This window comes from Oncorhynchus mykiss, chromosome 4, assembly GCF_013265735.2.
Source record: "Oncorhynchus mykiss isolate Arlee chromosome 4, USDA_OmykA_1.1, whole genome shotgun sequence".
Classification (NCBI taxonomy): domain Eukaryota; kingdom Metazoa; phylum Chordata; class Actinopteri; order Salmoniformes; family Salmonidae; genus Oncorhynchus; species Oncorhynchus mykiss.
The window spans coordinates 29,128,438-29,151,259 of NC_048568.1; the positions used below are offsets into that span (position 1 = coordinate 29,128,438).

General features: G+C 42.4%; 1 protein-coding gene across 3 annotated transcripts in view; it reads left to right on the forward strand.

Moving 5' to 3' along the window:
• LOC110522448 (1-phosphatidylinositol 4,5-bisphosphate phosphodiesterase beta-4) overlaps positions 1 to 11,701 on the forward strand; it is a 182,055-nt gene extending 170,354 nt beyond the window's left edge. For 2 of the 3 annotated variants that reach the window (XM_036976061.1, XM_036976063.1), the window contains 11 exons: positions 3,370 to 3,523; positions 3,658 to 3,710; positions 4,793 to 4,858; positions 5,540 to 5,655; positions 5,849 to 5,924; positions 6,211 to 6,386; positions 7,776 to 7,877; positions 8,508 to 8,565; positions 8,841 to 8,927; positions 9,050 to 9,086; positions 10,185 to 11,701. In XM_036976061.1, the coding sequence (XP_036831956.1) occupies positions 3,370 to 3,523; positions 3,658 to 3,710; positions 4,793 to 4,858; positions 5,540 to 5,655; positions 5,849 to 5,924; positions 6,211 to 6,386; positions 7,776 to 7,877; positions 8,508 to 8,565; positions 8,841 to 8,927; positions 9,050 to 9,086; positions 10,185 to 10,270 (1,011 nt within the window). In that variant the 3' untranslated portion in view covers positions 10,271 to 11,701. The remainder of the gene's footprint in view (positions 1 to 3,369; positions 3,524 to 3,657; positions 3,711 to 4,792; positions 4,859 to 5,539; positions 5,656 to 5,848; positions 5,925 to 6,210; positions 6,387 to 7,775; positions 7,878 to 8,507; positions 8,566 to 8,840; positions 8,928 to 9,049; positions 9,087 to 10,184) is intronic. The other variant, XM_036976062.1, reaches the window with a different exon arrangement.
• The last annotated feature ends 11,121 nt before the right edge of the window (positions 11,702 to 22,822 follow it).

The following is a 22,822-nucleotide window of genomic DNA, read 5'->3' on the forward strand; positions in this document are numbered from 1 at the left end:
CCATATGTGTTAGTTCAAAGTTTTGATGTCTTCACTATTATTCTACAATGTAGAAAATAGTAAAAATAAATAAAAACCCTTTAATGAGTAGGTGTTCTAAAACTTTTGACCGGTAGTGTATACAGTACTCAGTTTATTAGGTAGGAATATTATTTGCTGAGTCACGTGGCCGTGGCTTGCTATATGAAGCAGGCAGCCAGGCATCGAGGCATTCAGTTACTGTTCAATTGAATATTAGAATGGGCAAAACGGTGACCTAAGCGACTTTGAGCGTGGTATGATCGTTGGTGCCAGGTGCGCCGGCTCCAGTATCTCAGAGGCGGCCGGCCTGCTGAGCTTTTCAACATCCAGTCAGCGGCGGTCCTGTGGGCAAAAATAGCTTGTTGATGAGAGAGGTCGAAAGAAAATGGCAAGAATCGTGCAAGCTAACAAACAGGCAAATAACGGCACTGTACAACAGTCGTGTGCAGAACAGCTTCTCGGAACGCACAACTCGTCGGATGGGCTATTACAGCAGACGACCACACCAGGTTCCACTCCTATCAGCTAAAAACAATAAGAAACGGCTCCAGTGGGCACGTGATCACCAACACTGGACAATTGAGGAGTGGAAAACATTGCCTGGTCCGACGAATCCCCGTTGCTGTTGTGTCATGCTGATGGCAGAGTCAGGATTTGGTGTTAGCAGCAGGAGTCCATGGCCCCTTCCTGCTTGGTGTCAACGGTACAGTCTAGTGGCGGTAGTGTAATGGTGTGGGGAATGCTTTCCTGGCACACGTTAGGTCCCTTAATACCAAGCAACCGTTGAACACCACAGCTTATTTGAACATTGTTGCTGACCAGGTGCATGCCTTCATGGCTACTGGGGGACAGTGGTGGAAAAAGTACCCAATTGTCATACTTGAGTAAAAGTAAAGATACCTTACTAAAAAATGACTCAAGTAAAAATGGAAGTCACCCAGTAAAATACTAATCGAGTAAAAGTCTAAAAGTATTTGGTTTTAAATATACTTAAGTATCAAAACTAAAAGTACAAATAATTAAAATTAAAATACTTTTTCAAGCAAACCAGACTCCACTTTTCTTGTTTTCTACATTTACGGCACACTCCAACACTCAGACATAATTTACAAACAAAGCATTTGTGTTTAGTGAGTCCACTAGATCAGAGGTAGTAGGGATGACCAGTGATGTTCTCTTGATAAGTGTGAATTTAACAATTTTTCTGTCCTGCAAAGTATTCCAAATATAACGAGTACTTTGGGGTGTCAGAGAAAAAATTGTAAAAAGTACATTTTCTTTAGGAATGTAGTAAAGTAAAAATTTTAAAAATGTAAATTGTCAAGTACAGACACCCCAAAAAACAACTTAAGTAGTATTTTAAATGATTTTTCCTTAAGTACTTTACACCTCTGCTGGGGGTCCGACCCTGTACTAGATGGGTGTACCTAATAAACTGGCAACTGACTGTATATCAAATCAATCAAATAAAATGTTATTTGTCACATTCGCCGAATACAGCAGGTGTAGACTTTACTGTGAAATGCTTACTTACCAGCCCTTTCCCACAATGCAGAGTTAAACCTTTATTTTTCAAATATAGTTCAATGAAAGGAAATAGTAACACAATAAAATGACAATAATGAGGCTATATGAAGAGTACCTGTACTGAGTCAATGTGCAGGGGTATGAGGTAGTTGAGGTAATACAGTGCTGTGAAAAAGTATTTGCCCCCTTCCTGATTTCTTATTGTTTTGCACATTTGTCACACTTTAATGTTTCAGATCAAACAAATTTAAATATTGCAGAAAGATAACCCAAGTAAACACAAAATGCTGTTTTTCAGTGATGATTTTATTTATTAAGGGAAAAAAGCTATCCGAACCTTCATGGCCCTATGTGAAAACGTAATTGCCCCCTAAACCTAAAAACTGGTTGTGCCACCCTCAGCAGCAACAACTGCAATCAAGCGTTTGTGATAACTGGTATTGAGTCTTTCACGTCGCTGTGGAGGAATTTTGTCCCACTCTTCTTTGCAGAATTGTTTTAATTCAGCCACATTGGAGGGTTTTCGAGCATGAACCGCCTTAAGGTCACGCCATAGCATCTCAATCAGATTCAAGTCCGGACTTTGACTAGGCCACTCCAAAACCTTCATTTAGTTTTTTTAAGCCATTCAGAGGTGGACTTGCTGGTGTGTTTTGGATCATTGTCCTGCTGCAGAACCCAAATGCGCTTCAGCTTGAGGTCACAAACTGATGGCCGGACATTCTCCTTCAGGAATTTTTGTTAAAGAGCATAATTCATGGTTCCATCAATCACAGCAAGTGGTCCAGGTCCTGAAGCAGTAAAGCAGCCCCAGACCATCACACTACCAGCACCATATTGGACTGTTGGTATGATGTTCTGTTTCTGAAACGCTGTGTTACTTTTACGCCAGATATAACGTGACGCACACCTTCCAAAAGTTCAACTTTTGTCTCATCAATCCACAGAATATTTCCCCTAAAGTCTTGGGGATCAGCAAGATGTTTTTTGCCAAAATTGAGACGAGTGATTTCTTGATTCAACAGGCCTGACAGTAATCAGGCCTGGCAGTAATCAGGCCTGGCAGTAATCAGGCCTGGCAGTAATCAGGGCAATTACTTTGTCACATAGGGCCATGAAGGTTTGGATAGCTTTTTTCCCTTAATAAATATAATTGTCACTTGAAAACTGCATTTTGTGTTTACTTGGGTTATCTTTGTGTAATAGTAAAATTTGTTTGATGATCTGAAACATTTAAGTGTGACAAATGTGCAAGAAAATAAGAAATCAGGTAGGGGCAAATACTTTTTCACAGCACTGTATGTCCATGTAGGTAGGGGTAAAGGTGACTAGGCAATCAGGGTAGATAATAAACAGAGTAGCAGCAGCGTATGTAGTGTGTGTGTGTTTTGTGGGTGTGTGTTTTATGGGTGTGAGGATATGTAGTGTGTGTGTGGTTGTGTTGTTCTCATCACAGTATAGGATAAGGTTGAAGATGAGTTGCTTTGGCTACTGGTTTAGTAGTCTTAGTAGCTATCTACACTCTTAGAAAAAGGGCTGTCCCCTTTTTGGTTCTAGGTAGAACCATTTTGGGTTCTTCAAAGAGTTCTCCTATGGTGACAGCTTAAGAACTGTTTTAGGCTCTAAATACACATGTTTTTGTCCCTGAGTAATAAAATGTGATTTGGGATGGGTAGGAGAAAATACAAAATATCACTGTCCCTCCATCTATATGGAAATGCAGTAATGATTGAAAAGTGCGTGAGAAAGATTTCTGTCCATAGACCTGAAACACCCTCCTGTCTCTTTCTCTGTCTCTCTCTTTTCTCTCCCTCTCTCCAGAGCGACATAGCAGATGTGCCAAATGAGAGTTCGAAGAACGACAAGAAAGGGAAGGTAAACGCCAACGTGAAGACCAACTTGACGCCACAGACCAGCTCAGACCCGACTCAGTCTTCTACTTCTGCCCAGAACAACACCACTGACACCAAGAAGGGTACGACACACACACACACACACACACACTAACACACACAGACCAGTTCGGAGCTGGTCTAGACCTCTACAGTACATCACACACCTCACTCACATTGACACAATTGAGCTGTTTTTCCATTTCTGTCTTTGTAGATATAAATGCACTGGTGCCTCATGTGAATATTGATGACTTGAAACAGATGAAGGTGAGGCATAGGTTACCGTTACCCTGATTGTTACTACTGGCCCCTAATATCTGACCCCTACCACCTATATCCTGCTGATACAGCTGACCCCTGATATCTGACCCCTACCACCTATCCTGCTGATACAGCTGATCCCTGATATCTGAACCCTACCACCTATATCCTGCTGATACTACTGACCCCTAATATCTGACCCCTACCACCTATATCCTGCTGATACCACTGACCCCTAATATCTGACCCCTACCACCTATATCCTGCTGATACTGCTGACCCCTGATATCTGACCCCTACCACCTATATCCTGCTGATACTACTGACCCCTAATATCTGAACCCTATCACCTATATCCTGCTGATACTACTGACCCCTAATATCTGACCCCTACCACCTATATCCTGCTGATACCAATGACCCCTAAAACCTGACCCCTACCATCTATATACTGCTGACCCCTGATATCTGACCCCTACCACCTATATCCTGCTGATACTGCTAACCCCTGATATCTGACCCCTACCACCTATATCCTGCTGATACAGCTGACCCCTGATATCTGACCCCTACCACCTATATCCTGCTGATACAGCTGACCCCTGATATCTGACCCCTACCACCTATATCCTGCTGATACAGCTGATCCCTGATATCTGACCCCTACCATCTATATCCTGCTGATACAGCTGACCCCTGATATCTGACCCCTACCATCTATATCCTGCTGACCCCTGATATCTGACCCCTACCACCTATATCCTGCTGATACTGCTAACCCCTGATATCTGACCCCTACCATCTAGTTTACTCCTAACCAGAACCTTAACAGTTCCCCTATTCCCTATTATAGCTTTTTTATCTGGTAAATGTATTCACCAACATCATAAAACATGATCATGTTTTTATATAATTTGTTTATTTATCAGTATCAATAATATTTAACATCAGTCAGATGTTTCCTGTAGCACAAACAGAGGGTTGGTGCAGCACTGACATTCCTCAAACAGGCTTTGTCTAGTGTCTTTGAGCTTGCTGTCCTTAGTGAATTACATCTGTTTTCAGTAATCTGTCTTTCCTCTCGCCAGACGTACCTTAAACTGATTAAAAAGCAGCAGAAAGAGCTGAACTTTTTAAAGAAGAAGCACGCAAAGGTAGGTTGATGTTTTGGACTGCTCGTACAGGTCCCAGAGCTGACACAGTACAGATCATTCATCCTGATGTCCACACACTGATCGCGAGAAAGAGGGATAGAGGTCTCTCCTTTCATCATTCAGTGTTGTCTGAGCCCCGCCCACACACACACAAACACACACACACACACACTCTTGTGTGCATCCTGTAACCTAAGGTGTTTGTCTTTGATCTCACCAGAGAGTGGACAGACATAAATTAGACTTGCTAAGATTACCCCCCCACCCCCACACACACACACATGCATACACGCAAGCACATGGACACACACACTCACAGTAGCTAGACTTCAGTCACTAACACCATGTCCTTATGAAATCCCTTCTGACGTAACAACCTGTTTGTATACTAAAGAGAGGATCTCTTGTAGGGTTGACCATAGTAACCTCCTGCTCTCTTTTCCTGTTGCATAACAGTTATGACAGTCAGCCAGATGTGTCCACTAGCCTGGGGTTTAACCATTTCCACTAATGTTTTGTTAGTGTAAGTTCTCAGCTATATGGTCTGGCTGTAATGGTAAATGACTTGTTTAGGAAAGGTTAGACCAAGCTATCTTAAGCTGTCTCTATCTCTGCAATAGTATCTCACTGTAAAGCAGTTGTGGCTTGGTATCCTCAGTAATATGCTGTGTTCTGTTTCAGGACCGCACCATCATGCAGAAGTGCCACTGCACCCAGGTGGACAAGATGATTTCTCAGCACGACAAGGAGAAGCTGACACAGGACAAATTGCTGGAGAAGGCCATCAAGAAACGAGGGTAAATATCAGGACATGTAGATCATTCATTCAAGCAATTAGTCAATCAATCAATTATGACATGTTGAAATAAACATTCAACATGAACATGTATTATCGTATACCTGGCATCTGGACACAGCCATTGGGTGTATGAAATGAATGTTCGTTCCTGTCTCCACCTAGCTAAGAAGTACCTTTCTGTCGCCCCACAGAGAAAACAACTGTCTGGAGCTGAAGAAGGAGACTGAGAGTAAAGTGGAGAAACTGAACACTGACCACAAAGCTAAGGTAACCTTCAGTTCACAGTCACCGCCCCTCTGTCATCAGAAGGAGAGATTGTCTTTGTCGAACTGAATTCTAAGAGTAGAAACGGGGACTCCTGCAGTTGAATAACATTACAGCAGTTCAGCACATTAAGGAGTGGTTAGTGATGATATAGTGTTTGATGTTTAAGTGTGTCGTGTGTATGCTGTGCCCTTCAGGTGAAGAACAACAAATCTCAGCACACTAATGAGTGGTCTGAGATGATATACAGTTTAGTGTAGTGTAATATTGTGTATCCTGTGCCCTACAGGTGAAGGACATTACAGCCCAGCACACTAAGGAGTGGTCAGAGATGATCAACTCCCACAGCAGTGTAGAGCAGGATATGAAGGACATCCACGTGGTCCAGCAGTGTGAACAGCTCAAGAAACTACTGAGTGGAGTCCAGGAACAACAGACTCTTTCGCTCAAATTGATTCACGAACGGTGAGAGAGAGATGCACACACATACATTAGGTCAGGGCTCTCTAACCCTGTTCCTGGAGAGATACCCTCCTTTACGTTTTCACCTAGGTTGGGCCAAGCTGGAGGGTAGCGCTCCAGAAAAGCTACAGGAGAGTAGCTCTCCAGAAAAGCTACAGGAGGGTAGCTCTCCAGAAAAACTACAGGAGGGTAGCTCTCCAGAAAAGCTACAGGAGGGTTGGAGAGCCAGAAGCAGGGTTGGAGAGCCATGGAGTAGGGTTGGAGAGCCATGGAGTAGGGTTGGAGAGCCATGGAGTAGGGTTGGAGAGCCATGGAGTAGGGTTGGAGAGCCATGGAGTAGGGTTGGAGAGCCATGGAGTAGGGTTGGAGAGCCATGGAGTAGGGTTGGAGAGCCATGGAGTAGGGTTGGAGAGCCATGGAGTAGGGTTGGAGAGCCATGGAGGAGGGTTGGAGAGCCATGGAGGAGGGTTGGAGAGCCATGGAGTAGGGTTGGAGAGCCATGGAGTAGGGTTGGAGAGCCATGGAGTAGGGTTGGAGAGCCATGGAGCAGGGTTGGAGAGCCATGGAGTAGGGTTGGAGAGCCATGGAGCAGGGTTGGAGAGCCATGGAGTAGGGTTGGAGAGCCATGGAGTAGGGTTGGAGAGCCATGGAGGAGGGTTGGAGAGCCATGGAGTAGGGTTGGAGAGCCATGGAGCAGGGTTGGAGAGCCATGGAGTAGGGTTGGAGAGCCATGGAGTAGGGTTGGAGAGCCAGAAGCAGGGTTGGAGAGCCATGGAGTAGGGTTGGAGAGCCATGGAGTAGGGTTGGAGAGCCATGGAGTAGGGTTGGAGAGCCATGGAGTAGGGTTGGAGAGCCATGGAGTAGGGTTGGAGAGCCATGGAGTAGGGTTGGAGAGCCATGGAGTAGGGTTGGAGAGCCATGGAGTAGGGTTGGAGAGCCATGGAGTAGGGTTGGAGAGCCATGGAGGAGGGTTGGAGAGCCATGGAGGAGGGTTGGAGAGCCATGGAGGAGGGTTGGAGAGCCATGGAGTAGGGTTGGAGAGCCATGGAGTAGGGTTGGAGAGCCATGGAGGAGGGTTGGAGAGCCATGGAGTAGGGTTGGAGAGCCATGGAGTAGGGTTGGAGAGCCATGGAGTAGGGTTGGAGAGCCATGGAGTAGACCCTACAGCTCAAACTTAAAGAGGAACTGACAAAACAGCTGACCATACAACTCAAACTGAAAATCCAGAGTTATTCCTTGGGACATGATGTGTACTATAGTTCTGATGTCTCTGAATGAGGTCCCTAGGACAACAGATACAGTCTAACCATCTTGGCTACTGTGAGCTGTGGGTTTGTCCTGTGTGACTTGATGAGGTTTCTTACCAGGCTGTTTTTTGTCCCCTCCCCTCAGGCAGAGCAAGGAGATGCGGGCCAACCAGGCCAAGACCTCCATGGAGAACAGCAAGGCCATCAGCCAGGACAAGACCATCAAAAACAAGGCAGAGAGGGAGAGGTGGGTCACACTGCCCCACTCGCTAATCACCAACTGGCTTTGACTGCATGGAGAACATGGGTTATGTCAGGATGTATATACCCTGTGTATACAAAATATTATGAACACTTTCCATGACATAGACTGACCAGGTGAGTCCAGGAGAAAGCTATGATCCCTTATTGATGTCACTTGTTAAATCCACTTCAATTCGTGTAGATGAAGGGGAGGAGACAGGTTACAGAAGGATTTTTAAGCCTTGAGAGAATTTAGACATGGATTGTGTATGTGTGCTATTCAGAGGATGAATGGGCAAGACAAAATATTTAAGTGCCAGGCACACCGGAGTTTTTCACGTTACATAGTTCCCAGTGAATTAAGAGTGGTCCACCACCCAAAGAACATCCATCCAACTTGTCACAACTGTGGGAAGCATTGGTGTCAACATGGGCCAGCATCCCTGTGGAACGCTTTCGACACCTTGTAGAGTCCATGCCCCGACAAATTGAGGCTGTTCTGAGGGCAGAATGGGGGGGGTGTACCTCAATTACAAGAAAGGTGTTGTTAATGTTTGGTGTACTCGGTGTAGACTACAGTATTTAGGTCCCCTATGAACACCCCTTACTCTCTTCCTTCTCGTTCTCTTCACAGGAGAGTTAGAGAGTTGAACAGCAGCAACACCAAAAAGTTCCTGGAAGAAAGGAAAAGGGTTTGTGTTCTATCTTCTACTAATTCTAGTGCTGTGATGCTGTTGAGGTGAATCAACTAGCGCCTTAGCCTTGAAATGGTTTGCTTAGCTGACTCTTTAAATGACTCTTTCTCCTCCCTCCATCTTTGTCCTCTCTCTGTCTTTCTCCTCCATATTCTCCTCCCTCCATATTCTCCTCCCTCCATCTTTCTCCTCCATATTCTCCTCCCTCCATCTTTCTCCTCCATATTTCTCCTCCCTCCATCTTTGTCCTCTATCCCTTGCTCCATCGCTAGTTGGCTATGAAGCACCAGAAGGAGATGGAGACGCTGGAGAAGTCTCAGAAAGAACAGCTAGAGAAACTGGACAAGTTCAATGAGCAGGTAGCTAACCGCGGATCAAGGATCAGATTACCACACAAACCATAGCTGTATTGTTTGTCATCATTTTTCACAGCCAGTATGTTCTTTCTCATCCCTTTGATTTGCTTGTTTTTGCACCACAGCTTTTGAAATCACATCATGCCAGTAAACAGTGTCAAGGTAGGCGCTTCCATCCAAGACTTTGTTATGAAACAACATGGAAACCTTTTAATATACAGCACTCAGGGTGTCAGCAGTCAGTCCTGTCTACATGAGTCATCGATCATTATGATGAGTCATGGGAGTATTACAGGGGCCCAGGAGACCCTCTACTGCTGTTTCACTGAGAGTCTTCCTGACACCTGGATGTGACAGTATGCTGCAACACTGGGACAGGACGGAGGAGTTAGTTTGGGCTGGCATAGTTTAGGTAGTTGTACTGTTACTGTAGTTTAAATCAATAAATGGCTGTACTGATGCAGTAGAATTATGCCTCTGGTGGAAGTGTGTGTGGATTCTTGCGTAGGGAGGTGTGTGTGGATTCTTGCTTAAGGAGGTGTGTGTGGATTCTTGCGTAGGGAGGTGTGTGTGGATTCTTGCGTAGGGAGGTGTGTGTGGATTCTTGCGTAAGGAGGTGTGTGTGGATTCTTGCGTAGGGAGGTGTGTGTGGATTCTTGCTTAAGGAGGTGTGTGTGGATTCTTGCGTAGGGAGGTGTGTGTGGATTCTTGCGTAGGGAGGTGTGTGTGGATTCTTGCGTAGGGAGGTGTGTGTGGATTCTTGCGTAGGGAGGTGTGTGTGGATTCTTGCTTAAGGAGGTGTGTGTGGATTCTTGCGTAGGGAGGTGTGTGTGGATTCTTGCGTAGGGGGGTGTGTGTGGATTCTTGCGTAAGGAGGTGTGTGTGGATTCTTGCGTAAGGAGGTGTGTGTGGATTCTTGCGTAGGGAGGTGTGTGTGGATTCTTGCGTAGGGAGGTGTGTGTGGAGTCTTGCGTAAGGAGGTGTGTGTGGATTCTTGCGTAAGGAGGTGTGTGTGGATTCTTGCGTAGGGAGGTGTGTGTGGATTCTTGCGTAGGGAGGTGTGTGTGGATTCTTGCGTAGGGAGGTGTGTGTGGATTCTTGCATAGGGAGGTGTGTGTGCATTCTTGCGTAGGGAGGTGTGTGTGGATTCTTGCGTAGGGAGGTGTGTGGGGATTCTTGCGTAGGGAGGTGTGTGTGGATTCTTGTGTAGGGAGGTGTGTGTACCGTTTGTGTAACAGTGTGGTTGTTGGTTCCCTCTAGGCCAAAGACATCCAGCAGATGGTGAAGCTGGAGGAGGAGATGGACCGCAGACCAGCCACAGTGGTTTAACCACTCCCACCAACTGAGACACACACACATATACACTGCCCAGACCAGCCACAGTGGTTTAACCACTCCCACCAACTGAGACACACACACAGACACACACACACACACTCTGCCCAGACCAGCCACAGTGGTCTGAACACCCCCACCAACACCTAAGACACACACAAACACCCACACAGGCACCGAATGCTCCCTCAAACAACTGTCGCAGAGACCCAGAAACACTCACACACCCCACTACACACACCCCCTAGATCCCCCGTTTCATTTCCTCACCCTGCAATATTGTCATAACTCATATCCTCTATCCCTCTAAATCTCCCTCAGCAATGAACCACACCCACACACAGTCAGTCCCCCCTCCAACTCCCCTGTGCTGTGGAGCCATTGGTGCAGACCGGTGATTGACAGTAAGATGAGCGAATGCTGTTTGAACGTGGGTGGGACATCCAAAACATTGAGAGACACATCCCACCTTCACCGTTCCATTTCTCCACCACTCTACTACACCCGGATCCGCTTTTTATAATCCTCCATCCATCTTTTTAATCTGTTTTAAATGGAAGCAATGTTTGCAGATATCAATAGTCACTGTACACATACACAAAGACACTGATACACATACACACAATCTTTATCACGTCTGTTCTTTCGGTTGTCATGACGGCTTAAATCATGTTTTCTGTTCAAACTCTTGTAATAGTTTTATTTTGTATTTTTAATGGTACCAGGTATCAATAACAGGACCAGAATATGGAGGGGGAAAATACGGATGTATTAGTTATACATTTTATGTCAGCACAAAATATGTAAATGATGCTGTATGCTACACAAGAGTTGAAGTAATGTCCTGAGCACTTTATATGTGGTAGGCATAATGTGGTAGACATAATGTGGTAGGCTATCATAACCCAAGTGATAGATGTCTCTGTTTTGATATGAATGTAAACTGAAAAAGGACAAAACGTTGGATGAGCGCTGTTCGGAGAAAACTAAGCCCAACGTCAGGTAGTCCTAAACACTGCAGCTTGTCCTTCACACATAGTTTTGTTTTATCAAGGGATATCTACGAATTTTTCTCAACTAAAAAAATATACAAAAGGCTAAACCAGAGACTGATTTTAATTCTTTCACACCGACAGAAGTGTGTATAGGGAGTGTGGATGTGTAGACCAGTGTTCTTTCGCTGGCCTGTCTTGTATGACACCGTGTTAGATTCAGAAATAACCACTTAATGTATTGTATGTGTCAAATGGCATAAAGAGGACAATCATTTTTATTAATTTTTTTAAATTTAACATTCATTTTGACATGGAGATATATATTAATATACATATACAGTGCATTTGGAAAGTATTCAGGCCCCCTTCCCTTTTTCCACATTTTGTTACGTTACAGCCTTATTCTAAAATGGATGAAATAAAAAATGACAAAGCAAAAAAACCTTATTTAAGTATTCAGACCCTTTGCTATGACACTGGAAATTGATCTCAGGTCCATCTTGTTTCCATTGATCATCCTTGAGATGTTTCTACAACTTGATTGGAGACCACCTGTGGTAAATTCAATTGATTGGACATGATTTGGAAAGGCACACACCTGTCTATATAAGGTCCCACAGTTGACAGGGCATGTCAGAGTGAAAACCAAGCCATGAGGTTCAAGGAATTGTCCGTAGAGCTCCAAGACAGGATTGTGTCGAGGCACAGATCTGGGGAAGGGTACCAAAACATGTCTGCAGCATTGAAGTCCCCAAGAACACAGTGGCCTCCATCATTCTTAAATAGAAGAAGTTTGGAACCACCAAGACTCTTCCTAGAGCTGGCTGCCCGGCCAAACTGAGAAATTGGGGGAGAAGGGCCTTGGTCAGGGAGGTGACCAAGAACCCGATGGTCACTCTGACAGAGCTCTAGAGTTCCTTTGTGGAGATGGGAGAACCTTCCAGAAGGACAACCATGTATGCAGCACTCCACCAATCAGGCCTTTATGGTAGAGATGCCAGGCGGAAGCCACTCCTCAGTAAAAGGCACATAACAGCCCACTTGGAGTTTGCCAAAAAAGCACCTAATGGACTCTCAAGACCATGAGAAGCAAGATTCTCTTGTCTGATGAAACCAAGATTGAACTATTTGGCCTGAATGCCAAGCGTCAGCACTGTAGAAAACCTGGCACCATCCCTACTGTGAAGCATGGTGGTGGCAGCATCATGATGTGGGGATGTTTTTCAGTGGCAGGGACTGGGAGACTAGTCAGGATTGAGGGAAAGATGAACGGAGCAAAGTACAGAGAGATTCTTGATGAAAACATGCTACAGAGAACACAGGACCTCAGGCTGGGGTAAAGGTTCACCTTCCAACAGGACAAAACCCCTAAGCACACATCCAAGACAACGCAGGAAGTCTCTGAATGTACTTGTGGCCCAGCCAGAGCCCGGACTTGAACCCGATCGAACATCTCTGGAGAGACCTGAAAATAGCTGTAGAGAAGAATGGGAGAAATTACCCAAATACAGGTGTGCCAAGCTTGTAGCGTCTTACCCAAGAAGCCTCGAGGCTGTAATCGCTGCCGAAGGTGATTCAACAAAGTACTGAGTAAATGGTCTGAATACTTTTTATTTTTAATACATTTGCAAAAAAATAAAATGTGGAAAAGTCAAGGGGTCTGACTACTTTCCAAATGCACTGTATATACACTACATGTCAAAAGTTTGGACACAGCTACTCATTCCAGAGTTATTCTTTATTTTCCACAATCACCTGACCTCAACCTGATTGAGATGGTTTGGGATGAGTTGGACCGCAGAGTGAAGGAAAAGCAGCCAACAAGTGCTCAGCATATGTGGGAACTCCTTCAAGACTGTTGGAAAAGCATTCCAGGTGAAGCTGGTTGAGAGAATGCCAAGAGTGTGTAGAGCTGTCAAGGCAGAGGGTGGCAATTTGAAGAATCTCAAATATATTTTGATTTGTCTAACACTTTTTTGGTTACTACATGATTCCATATGTGTTGTTTCATAGTTTTGATGTCTTCACTATAATTCTACAATGTAGAAAATAGTAAAAAATAAAGAAAAACCCTTGAATGAGTAGGTGTGTCAAAACTGTTGACTGGTACTGTATATACAGTGCCTTGCGAAAGTATTTGGCCCCCTTGAACTTTGCGACCTTTTGCCACATTTCAGGCTTCAAACATAAAGATATAAAACTGTATTTTTTTGTGAAGAATCAACAACAAGTGGGACACAATCATGAAGTGGAACGACATTTATTGGATATTTCAAACTTTTTTAACAAATCAAAAACTGAAAAATTGGGCGTGCAAAATTATTCAGCCCCTTTACTTTCAGTGCGGCAAACTCTCTCCAGAAGTTCAGTGAGGATCTCTGAATGATCCAATGTTGACCTAAATGACTAATGATGATAAATACAATCCACCTGTGTGTAATCAAGTCTCCGTATAAATGCACCTGCACTGTGATAGTCTCAGAGGTCCGTTAAAAGCGCAGAGAGCATCATGAAGAACAAGGAACACACCAGGCAGGTCCGAGATACTGTTGTGAAGAAGTTTAAAGGCGGATTTGGATACAAAAAGATTTCTCAAGCTTTAAACATCCCAAGGAGCACTGTGCAAGCGATAATATTGAAATGGAAGGAGTATCAGACCACTGCAAATCTACCAAGACCTGGCCGTCCCTCTAAACTTTCAGCTCATACAAGAAGAAGACTGATCAGAGATGCAGCCAAGAGGCCCATGATCACTCTGGATGAACTGCAGAGATCTACAGCTGAGGTGGGAGACTCTGTCCATAGGACAACAATCAGTCGTATATTGCACAAATCTGTCCTTTATGGAAGAGTGGCAAGAAGAAAGCCATTTCTTAAAGATATCCATAAAAAGTGTTGTTTAAAGTTTGCCACAAGCCACCTGGGAGACACACCAAACATGTGGAAGAAGGTGCTCTGGTCAGATGAAACCAAAATTGAACTTTTTGGCAACAATGCAAAACGTTATGTTTGGCGTAAAAGCAACACAGCTGAACACACCATCCCCACTGTCAAACATGGTGGTGGCAGCATCATGGTTTGGGCCTGCTTTTCTTCAGCAGGGACAGGGAAGATGGTTAAAATTGATGGGAAGATGGATGGAGCCAAATACAGGACCATTCTGGAAGAAAACCTGATGGAGTCTGCAAAAGACCTGAGACTGGGACGGAGATTTGTCTTCCAACAAGACAATGATCCAAAACATAAAGCAAAATCTACAATGGAATGGTTCAAAAATAAACATATCCAGGTGTTAGAATGGCCAAGTCAAAGTCCAGACCTGAATCCAATCGAGAATCTGTGGAAAGAACTGAAAACTGCTGTTCACAAATGCTCTCCATCCAACCTCACTGAGCTCGAGCTGTTTTGCAGGGAGGAATGGGAAAAAATTTCAGTCTCTCGATGTGCAAAACTGATAGAGACATACCCCAAGCGACTTACAGCTGTAATCGCAGCAAAAGGTGGCGCCACAAAGTATTAACTTAAGGGGGCTGAATAATTTTGCACGCCCAATTTTTCAGTTTTTGATTTGTTAAGAAAGTTTGAAATATCCAATAAATGTTGTTCCACTTCATGATTGTGTCCCACTTGTTGTTGATTCTTCACAAAAAAATACAGTTTTATATCTTTATGTTTGAAGCCTGAAATGTGGCAAAAGGTCGCAAAGTTCAAGGGGGCCGAATACTTTCGCAAGGCACTGTATCTTGTTCATAAACTCTAATGCAAATCAATTTTCAACAATACATACAGTACAATGAGTTTTCATACAGATGTAGAATCTTAATGTGAGCCAGTTTGCTACAGCAGTTAAATAATCCTGTTGCAACAGAAAATGTGGATTGTAATTAATGGTCATTTTTGTAGGGATTGACCATTTTTTTCATAAGGGAAAATCAAGTCTGAAATTTCAAAGTGGAAATTACAAACTTCAGTAGCTTTTTCAAATACACTACAAGTTTTACATTTCCTGCATTGCACGAAATGTCTCCTGCAACAGGGTGATCAAATTAAGATCCTACATCTGTAGACCCTTGAGAACTAGTTTGTTGTTGTTTCTGGATTTTAGAGATAGCAGGGATAGATTTACCAGGGGTTGATAGCTCTCGGTCTCAGCTATGATGCATTGGAATTAGAATGAAGTTGCCCCTAACCTCTGGTCTGGGGTCAGATATAATTTCATCCCATTTATGATCAAGGTTAGATTTGGGGGTAGGGTAATCTGATTTTAGATCTGTGGTTATGGGTAGTTTAACTTCTACCTGCAATACTGTATGAAAGTGACGCAGAATTACGTCATACTTCCGGGGTCAGTCCCCTATAAATCATTTGAATGGGCTTTACGATTATGTCATGAAATTCAGGAAAACGCACTCATTTAAGATATATATCAAAATGTAGTTTTGTTTTTGGATGAATTTACTTCTGCCAGATCCCTCTTATGAAGTTTTCGCACTGAAGACAAATGCGCTACGTATTTGCCCATTGAAGACCATTGCGCTACGCATTTACCCATTGAAAACCATTGCGCTATGTATTTGCCCATTGAAAACCATTGCGCTACGTATTTGCCCATTGAAAACCATTGCACTACGTATTTGCCCATTGAAAACCATTCCAACAACTTTAAAAAGTTGTAAAACTACAATGCTACTTGCCGCGACACTTTCATAGGGTATGACTATGGAACGCCGTTTGGGTCTTTGCGTATCAAAAAATATACACGTCAAATAACACCGTTTAATTATAGAATGTTGTGTTGGACCGCAACTTCTGTGGTAGTTAGCTAGCTTTAGCTTGGTACCTGGCTAGCACCAATACAACCAGCCTGAAAACAATGACCAGTAGAAACTGCAGTTATTTTCTTTATTCTTAGAAATTATTTCGGAATCCCTGTGAGTATTAGCTAGGTAGCCTCTTGTTGTTCGCCTATTGAAATTGAACTTCAGTTCATGAAAATAAATAGTTAGCCAGCTACTAAACCCTGTTGCCCAAAGCTAACGGTATAAGCAGCCAGCTAGCTTCATTAGGCTCGACGGTACCGGGTTATATGTTGTGAAACTAGGCACAATATTTTTTAAATTTGCGATTGGCCTTCAAAATAAAAGTACCTATTTGAACGTGATGCAGAAGGTGACAATGGGTGGAATCATGCCATATTTAGACTAGATAATGTTAATAAACAAGGTTGGAATATGAAGCAATGAAATGGGGTATATGTCTACTCTAACACCCACAGAACACTACTGTGAAGAGTTTATGAAAATATTAGCATTGTAGCTCGGGACTGTGACTGTGTGAAATCACCTCCCCTTTCAGCCCATTGTGTGTATTGACATTCATATTGCAGTGTATAGCTTTACCTACGGATTGGGGCTCAATGAAGTATCAGTTTTCTCAATACCCAAGATATTAATTCCCAATGACCTCCTCAGAGTTATCAAACTCAAACATCCACACAGTATTGTTTTTCTTCTGGAATGGTGTCCCAATACACATGGGTTGACAATAAATGTGGCTCAATTCACAGTTGTTTCAGAGTCCCACAATAAGAGATACGATGCTATTGTTCTCTGGGTGTCAAATTATTGTATTTTGTTGATTTTATATAACATTCCAACCTCGTTTAGCATGATCTATTCAATTATGGCATAATTCTACTATTTGTATTAATTTGCATCACTGTCAATTACATACTTTTATTTTGAAGGCTAACAGCAAAGTCCACTATTGTGGCTAATCCTTATTGTGTCTAGCTTCACATAGATGGGTCCGAACACCATTAATCAAATAAGAAGTGTCTTATAAATTAGGGTTATTTTAGATGACACCAAGCTATATAGTTAGCTATATAGATACTGAAACAGATTATGTAATTTTGCTATGTTTTTGGGGAAGAACATTGTTTGCATCCATGAGCTAGGTAGCTTTTTTTATGACCATCACTGTAGGTGCGCGAGACAAGTTTACCAGCATCATAGCATGGGTATCGATGAACCATTTTGACATATGAAATACGAGTGATAGTGTAATCAATGTATGAACGCGTTAAATTATAATATGACGTGCAGTCATAATTAGGTCATGATTGGTCAACAAGCTCATTGGATTTGTATCTTTTTTGACACGCAAAGACCCAAACGGCGTTCCATAAATGACGGTGTTGGACAGGTGAACGTTTTAGTTAGAGAGATGCATTGTGGGATTGTTTTTATAAAGAAATCATGGCTACTGTAGTTTGTGTGTACATACAGACAGACAACTGTGGTCAGGTGTGTACTGCATGGCATTGCACTCACAAAGATCGACCAAAACAGACAATGCATATACCCTGAGTGACAACAAGTGCTTCTTTTAAACTTTGTTTCTGCTGTTGAATTCTGCTGTTGTTCACCCAAATGGTCTACAGAGAATATTATATATATTGGAATGTATGTAGGTAATAACCTAAATGTGTTCACTGGTGACCCTGGTCAATCAATGGCTGGGAAATACAATTATCAACCACTGGGTTCCTTTCTTACTGTTTCTTTCTTCTTTTCTGTTTCAAATCCTCTTTCTCGCACTCTCTCTCTCTCTAGCACCTCACACGATAAACAAATGAATGCTCTCACCACATATCTTGTGCAGAATTACAAGTTTTTTTTAAAAGTGCTTTTAAATTGTATTCCATTGCTTTCAAATGGGCCTCTCAATGTCTGCTAGGACATTTACATTATTTTACAAATGATAAATCCCAAAATAAGGGGTTATTTATATAAAGGTATATAAATAAATATACAAATAATATATATATATATATGAAATATAGTGTGTAGTTTAAGACAATATTGTGTTTGTTAGAGCTTTTGCACTAGTTGAATGTTTCTGTTATGTGTGACTATGTAACTTTTGCTCTCTAGTTTGTTGACAAAGCAGATTGTTTGCAGAATAACTTTGCTTTTGATTTCCTTTTCGATTTGTATATCCTCTTTTTAGCTTGTCAACGTACGTATAATCATGTTAGTGTTTTTGTATTTATATTGTACTGTCGAGCTTCTAGCAATGAAAATACTGTTATTGCCCTGCTCCCTTAATACTGTTTTCTAGTATGTGTACCAATAAACTATACAGTAGTAAAATGGAACCTGTACTTTATTTGCTAGCCTATGGGGATACCTTAAAGGTGCAGTCTGTTGGTTGTTTATTTACAGTACATCTGAATAATGTTGTGTCATTGTAGAATAATAGTGAAGACATCAAAACTATGACAACACATACAGTATGGAATCATGTAGTAACCAAAAAAGTGTTAAAGAAATTAACATTTTATATTTGAGATTCTTCAAAGTAACCACCCTTTGCCTTGATGACTGCTTTGCACACTCTTGGCATTCTCTCAACCAGCTTGTATTCCTGGAATACATTTCAATTAACAGATGTGCCTTGTTAAAAGTTAATTTGTGGAATTTCTCTCCTTAATGAGTTTGAGCCAATCAGTTGTGTTATGTCAAGGTAGGGGGTATAGAGAAGATAGCCCTATTTGGTGAAAGACCAAGTCCATATTATGGCAAGAACAGCTCAAATAAGCAAAGAGAAACAACAGTACATCATTACTTTAAGACATGAAGGTCAGTCAATTCAGAAAATGTCAAGAACTTTGAATGTTTCTTCAAGTGCAGTCTCAAAAACCATCAAGCGCTATGATGAAACTGGCTCTCATGAGGACCGCCACAGGAATGGAAGACCCAGCGTTACCTCACCTGCAGAGAATAAGTTAATTAGAGTTAACTGCACCTCAGATTGCAGCCCAAATAAATGCTCACAGAGTTTAAGTAACAGACACATCTCAACATCAACTGTTCAGTGGCGACTGCGTGAATCAGGCCTTCATGGTCAAATTGCTGCAAAGAAACCACTACTAAAGGAGACTAATAATAATAAGAGACTTGCTGGGGCCAAGAAAAATGAGTACATTAGACGAGTTGGAAATCTGTCCTTTGGTCAGATGAGTTCAAATTGGAGAATTTTGGTTCCGATCTCTGTGTCTTTGTGAGATGCAGAGTAGGTGAACGGATTATCTTTGCATATGTAGTTCCTACCGTGAAGCAGGGAGGAGGAGTTGTGATGGTGTGGGGGTGCTTTGCTGGTGACACTGTCAGTGATTTACTTCGAATTCAAGGCACACTTAACCAGCATGGCTACCACGGAATTCTATAGCTATACGCCATCCTATCTGGTTTGTGCTTAGTGGGACTATCAGGACAATGACGCAACACACCTCCAGGCAGCCAACAAGTGCTCAACATATGTGGGAACTCCTTCAAGACTGTTGGAAAAGCATTCCAGGTGAAGATGGTTGAGAGAATGCCAAGAGTGTGCAAAGCTGTCAACAAGGCAAAGGGTGGTTACTTTGAAGAATCTCAAATACAAAATCAATTTTGATTTGTTAAACACTTTTTTGGTTACTACATGATTCCATATGTGTTATTTCATAGTGTTGATGTCTTCACTATCATTCTACAATGTAGAAAATAGTTTTGAAAAATGAAGAAAACCACGGGAATGTCCAAACATGTGACTGGTACTGTAGTTATCATTGTGAAATCCTTAGTGCTGTGATTAACTGACACTTCAATTAATAATTTTTAAACAACTAATTGGCCGATGTCGGTTCAATTATTTAAATCTCATTTCATTACGTTTTTCTCTGTGAACTCGAGTAGGTGTGTCCAAACTTTTGACTGGTACTGTATATCAATAGCAAATCATTTCTGGGTAACAATTAAATAACTTACTGTTAATAACAGATTTCCATTAAAATTATCAAAAATAGCTTTTAGCAACAAGAAAAACTATTTCTCAAGCTAAAATGTTGTTGGACTGTCTGTGATTGGTCCGAGTGGAGAGAGGAAAACTGAAAACTAGTTGTTATTGGAAAAGAGGTTTGGAACTCACTTTGTTATTGGTCTGTTAACCTATTTACTGCAGTGTGATGTCACCATGGAAAGCTGAAACTCCCGCACATGCAAACCTGCTTGTTAGAAGGTCCTTTGTAGATTGTTTTTTCAACCAGCAACTTTGAGGAAATACAGTTGAAGTCAGAAGTTTTCATACACCTTAGCCAAATACATTTAAAATCTGTTTTTCACAATTCCTGACGTTTAATCCTAGTAAAAATTCCCTGTCTTAGGTCAGTTAGGATCACCACTTTATTTTAAGAATGTGAAATGTCAGAATAATAGTAGAGAGAATTATTTATTTCAGCTTTTATTTCTTTCATCACATTCCCATTGGGTCAGAAGTTTACATACACTCAATTAGTACTTGGTAGCATTGCTTTTAAATTGTTTAACTTGGGTCAAACATTTCGGGTAGCCTTCCACAAGCTTCCCACAATAAGTTGGGTGGATTTTGTCTCATTCCTCCTGACAGAGATGGTGTAACTGAGTCAGGTTTGTAGGCCTCCTTGCTCGCAAACACTTTTTCAGTTCTGCCCACAAATGTTCTATAGGATTGAGGTCAGGGCTTTGTGATGGCCTCTCCAATACCTTGACTTTGTTGTCCTTAAGCCATTTTGCCACAACTTTGGAAGTATGCTTGGGGTCATTGTCCATATGAAAGACCCATTTGCGACCAAGCTTTAACTTCCTGACTGATGTCTTGAGATGTTGCTTCAATATATCCACATAATTTTCCTACCTCATGATGCCATCTATTTTGTGAAGTGCACCAGTCCCTCCTGCAGCAAAGCCCCCCCACAACATGATGCTGCCACCCCCGTGCTTCACGGTTGGGATGGTGTTCTTTGACTTGCAAGCATCCCCCTTTTTCCTCAAAACATAACAATGGTCATTATGGCCAAACAGTTCTATTTTTGTTTCATCAGACCAGAGGACATTTCTCCAAAAAGTACGATCTTTGTCCCCATGTGCAGTTGCAAACCGTAGTCTGGCTTTTTTATGGCGGTTTTGGAGCAGTGGCTTCTTCCTTACTGAGCGGCCTTTCAGGTTATGTTGATATAGGACTAGTTTTAATGTGGATATAGATACTTTTGTACCGGTTTCCTCCAGCATCTTCACAAGGTCCTTTGCTGTTGTTCTGGGATTGATTTGCACTTTTTGCACCAAAGTACGTTCATCTCTAGGAAACAGAACGCATCTCCTTCCTGAGCGGTATGATGGGTGCGTGGTCCCATGGTGTTTATACTTGCGTACTATTGTTTGTACAAATGAACGTGGTACCTTCAGGAGTTTGGAAATTGCTCACAAGGATGAACCAGACTTATGGAGGTTTACAATTTTTAGATTTTTCCATGATGTCAAGCAAAGAGGCACTGTGTTTGAAGGTAGGCCTTGAAATACATCCACAGGTACACCTCCAAATGACTCAAATGATGTCAATTAGCCTATCAGAAGCTTCTAAAGCCATGATATCATTTTCTGAAATGTTCCAAGCTGTGTAAAGGCGCAGTCAACTTAGTGTATGTAAACTTCTGACCCACTGGAATTGTGATACAGTGAATTATAAGTGAAATAATATGTCTGTAAACAATTGTTGGAACAATTAAATGTGTCATGCACAAGGTAGATGTCCTAACTGACTTGCCAAAACTATAGTTTGTTAGCAAGAAATGTGTGAAGTGGTTGAAAAAATAGTTTTAATGACTCCAACCTAAGTGTATGTAAACTTCCGACTTCAACTGTAACACTGAGAAGAAAAAAAGTCACACTTTTACAGTGTTAGTTTTATCATTTTTTGTACAATATGATACAGAACAGAGTAAAAAATGAATTTCGACTGCAATGAACCCTGGCAGGCATGAGCTGTAGGCTACTGTTCTGTTTGTTGCAATAATCACATTCAATAAGAGCTCAATTAATTCACAGTCCCCCAGACCCCTACACACAAACAGGCGGTGCAGCCTCTGAAGCACCTTATCACAATTAGGCTATTAGTGATTCCATTAGAAAGCTGAAAAAGTATGATAATGATGTTAGCGTTGTCCTGGCAACTCCATGGCTTTTCGTGACTATAAAACAGCTTTGAGGGGCGGTATGTTTTTTTGCGGTGTGCATCACGTTGGGAGAGAGGTTTCACCAAACCTGCTCCTGGACAGATACTGCTTCGTGTCTAACATACATAAAACCGTTATTCTATCAATTAAGTCATCATGTTGAAACTTCCGGAAAAGTCCAGCAGCCAAACAGGCACCAGAATCCTCCTCGAGGCCATGTCGAACGATAAGGTCCACCTGGCGAGGTTCATTCTCGACGCACTGGATGGGAAAATCATCGACTCCAAAACCGAGGGCGCGCAGACCCCTCTCATCTCATCTGTTCTGCTACCCGAATGTCAGACCAGGTCCAAATTCATAGAGATGCTTCTCCATAGGGGCGCCAGCGTCAATTGTCAAGACGAGAGCGGCCGCACTGCGCTCAGTTACGCATGTGAAAAAGGTTACCTTGACGCGGTGAAGATTTTGGTTAGAAACAACGCAGATCCAGAGATGGTTGACGCGTGGGGGAACACTGCGCTGATGTACGCGGCAGT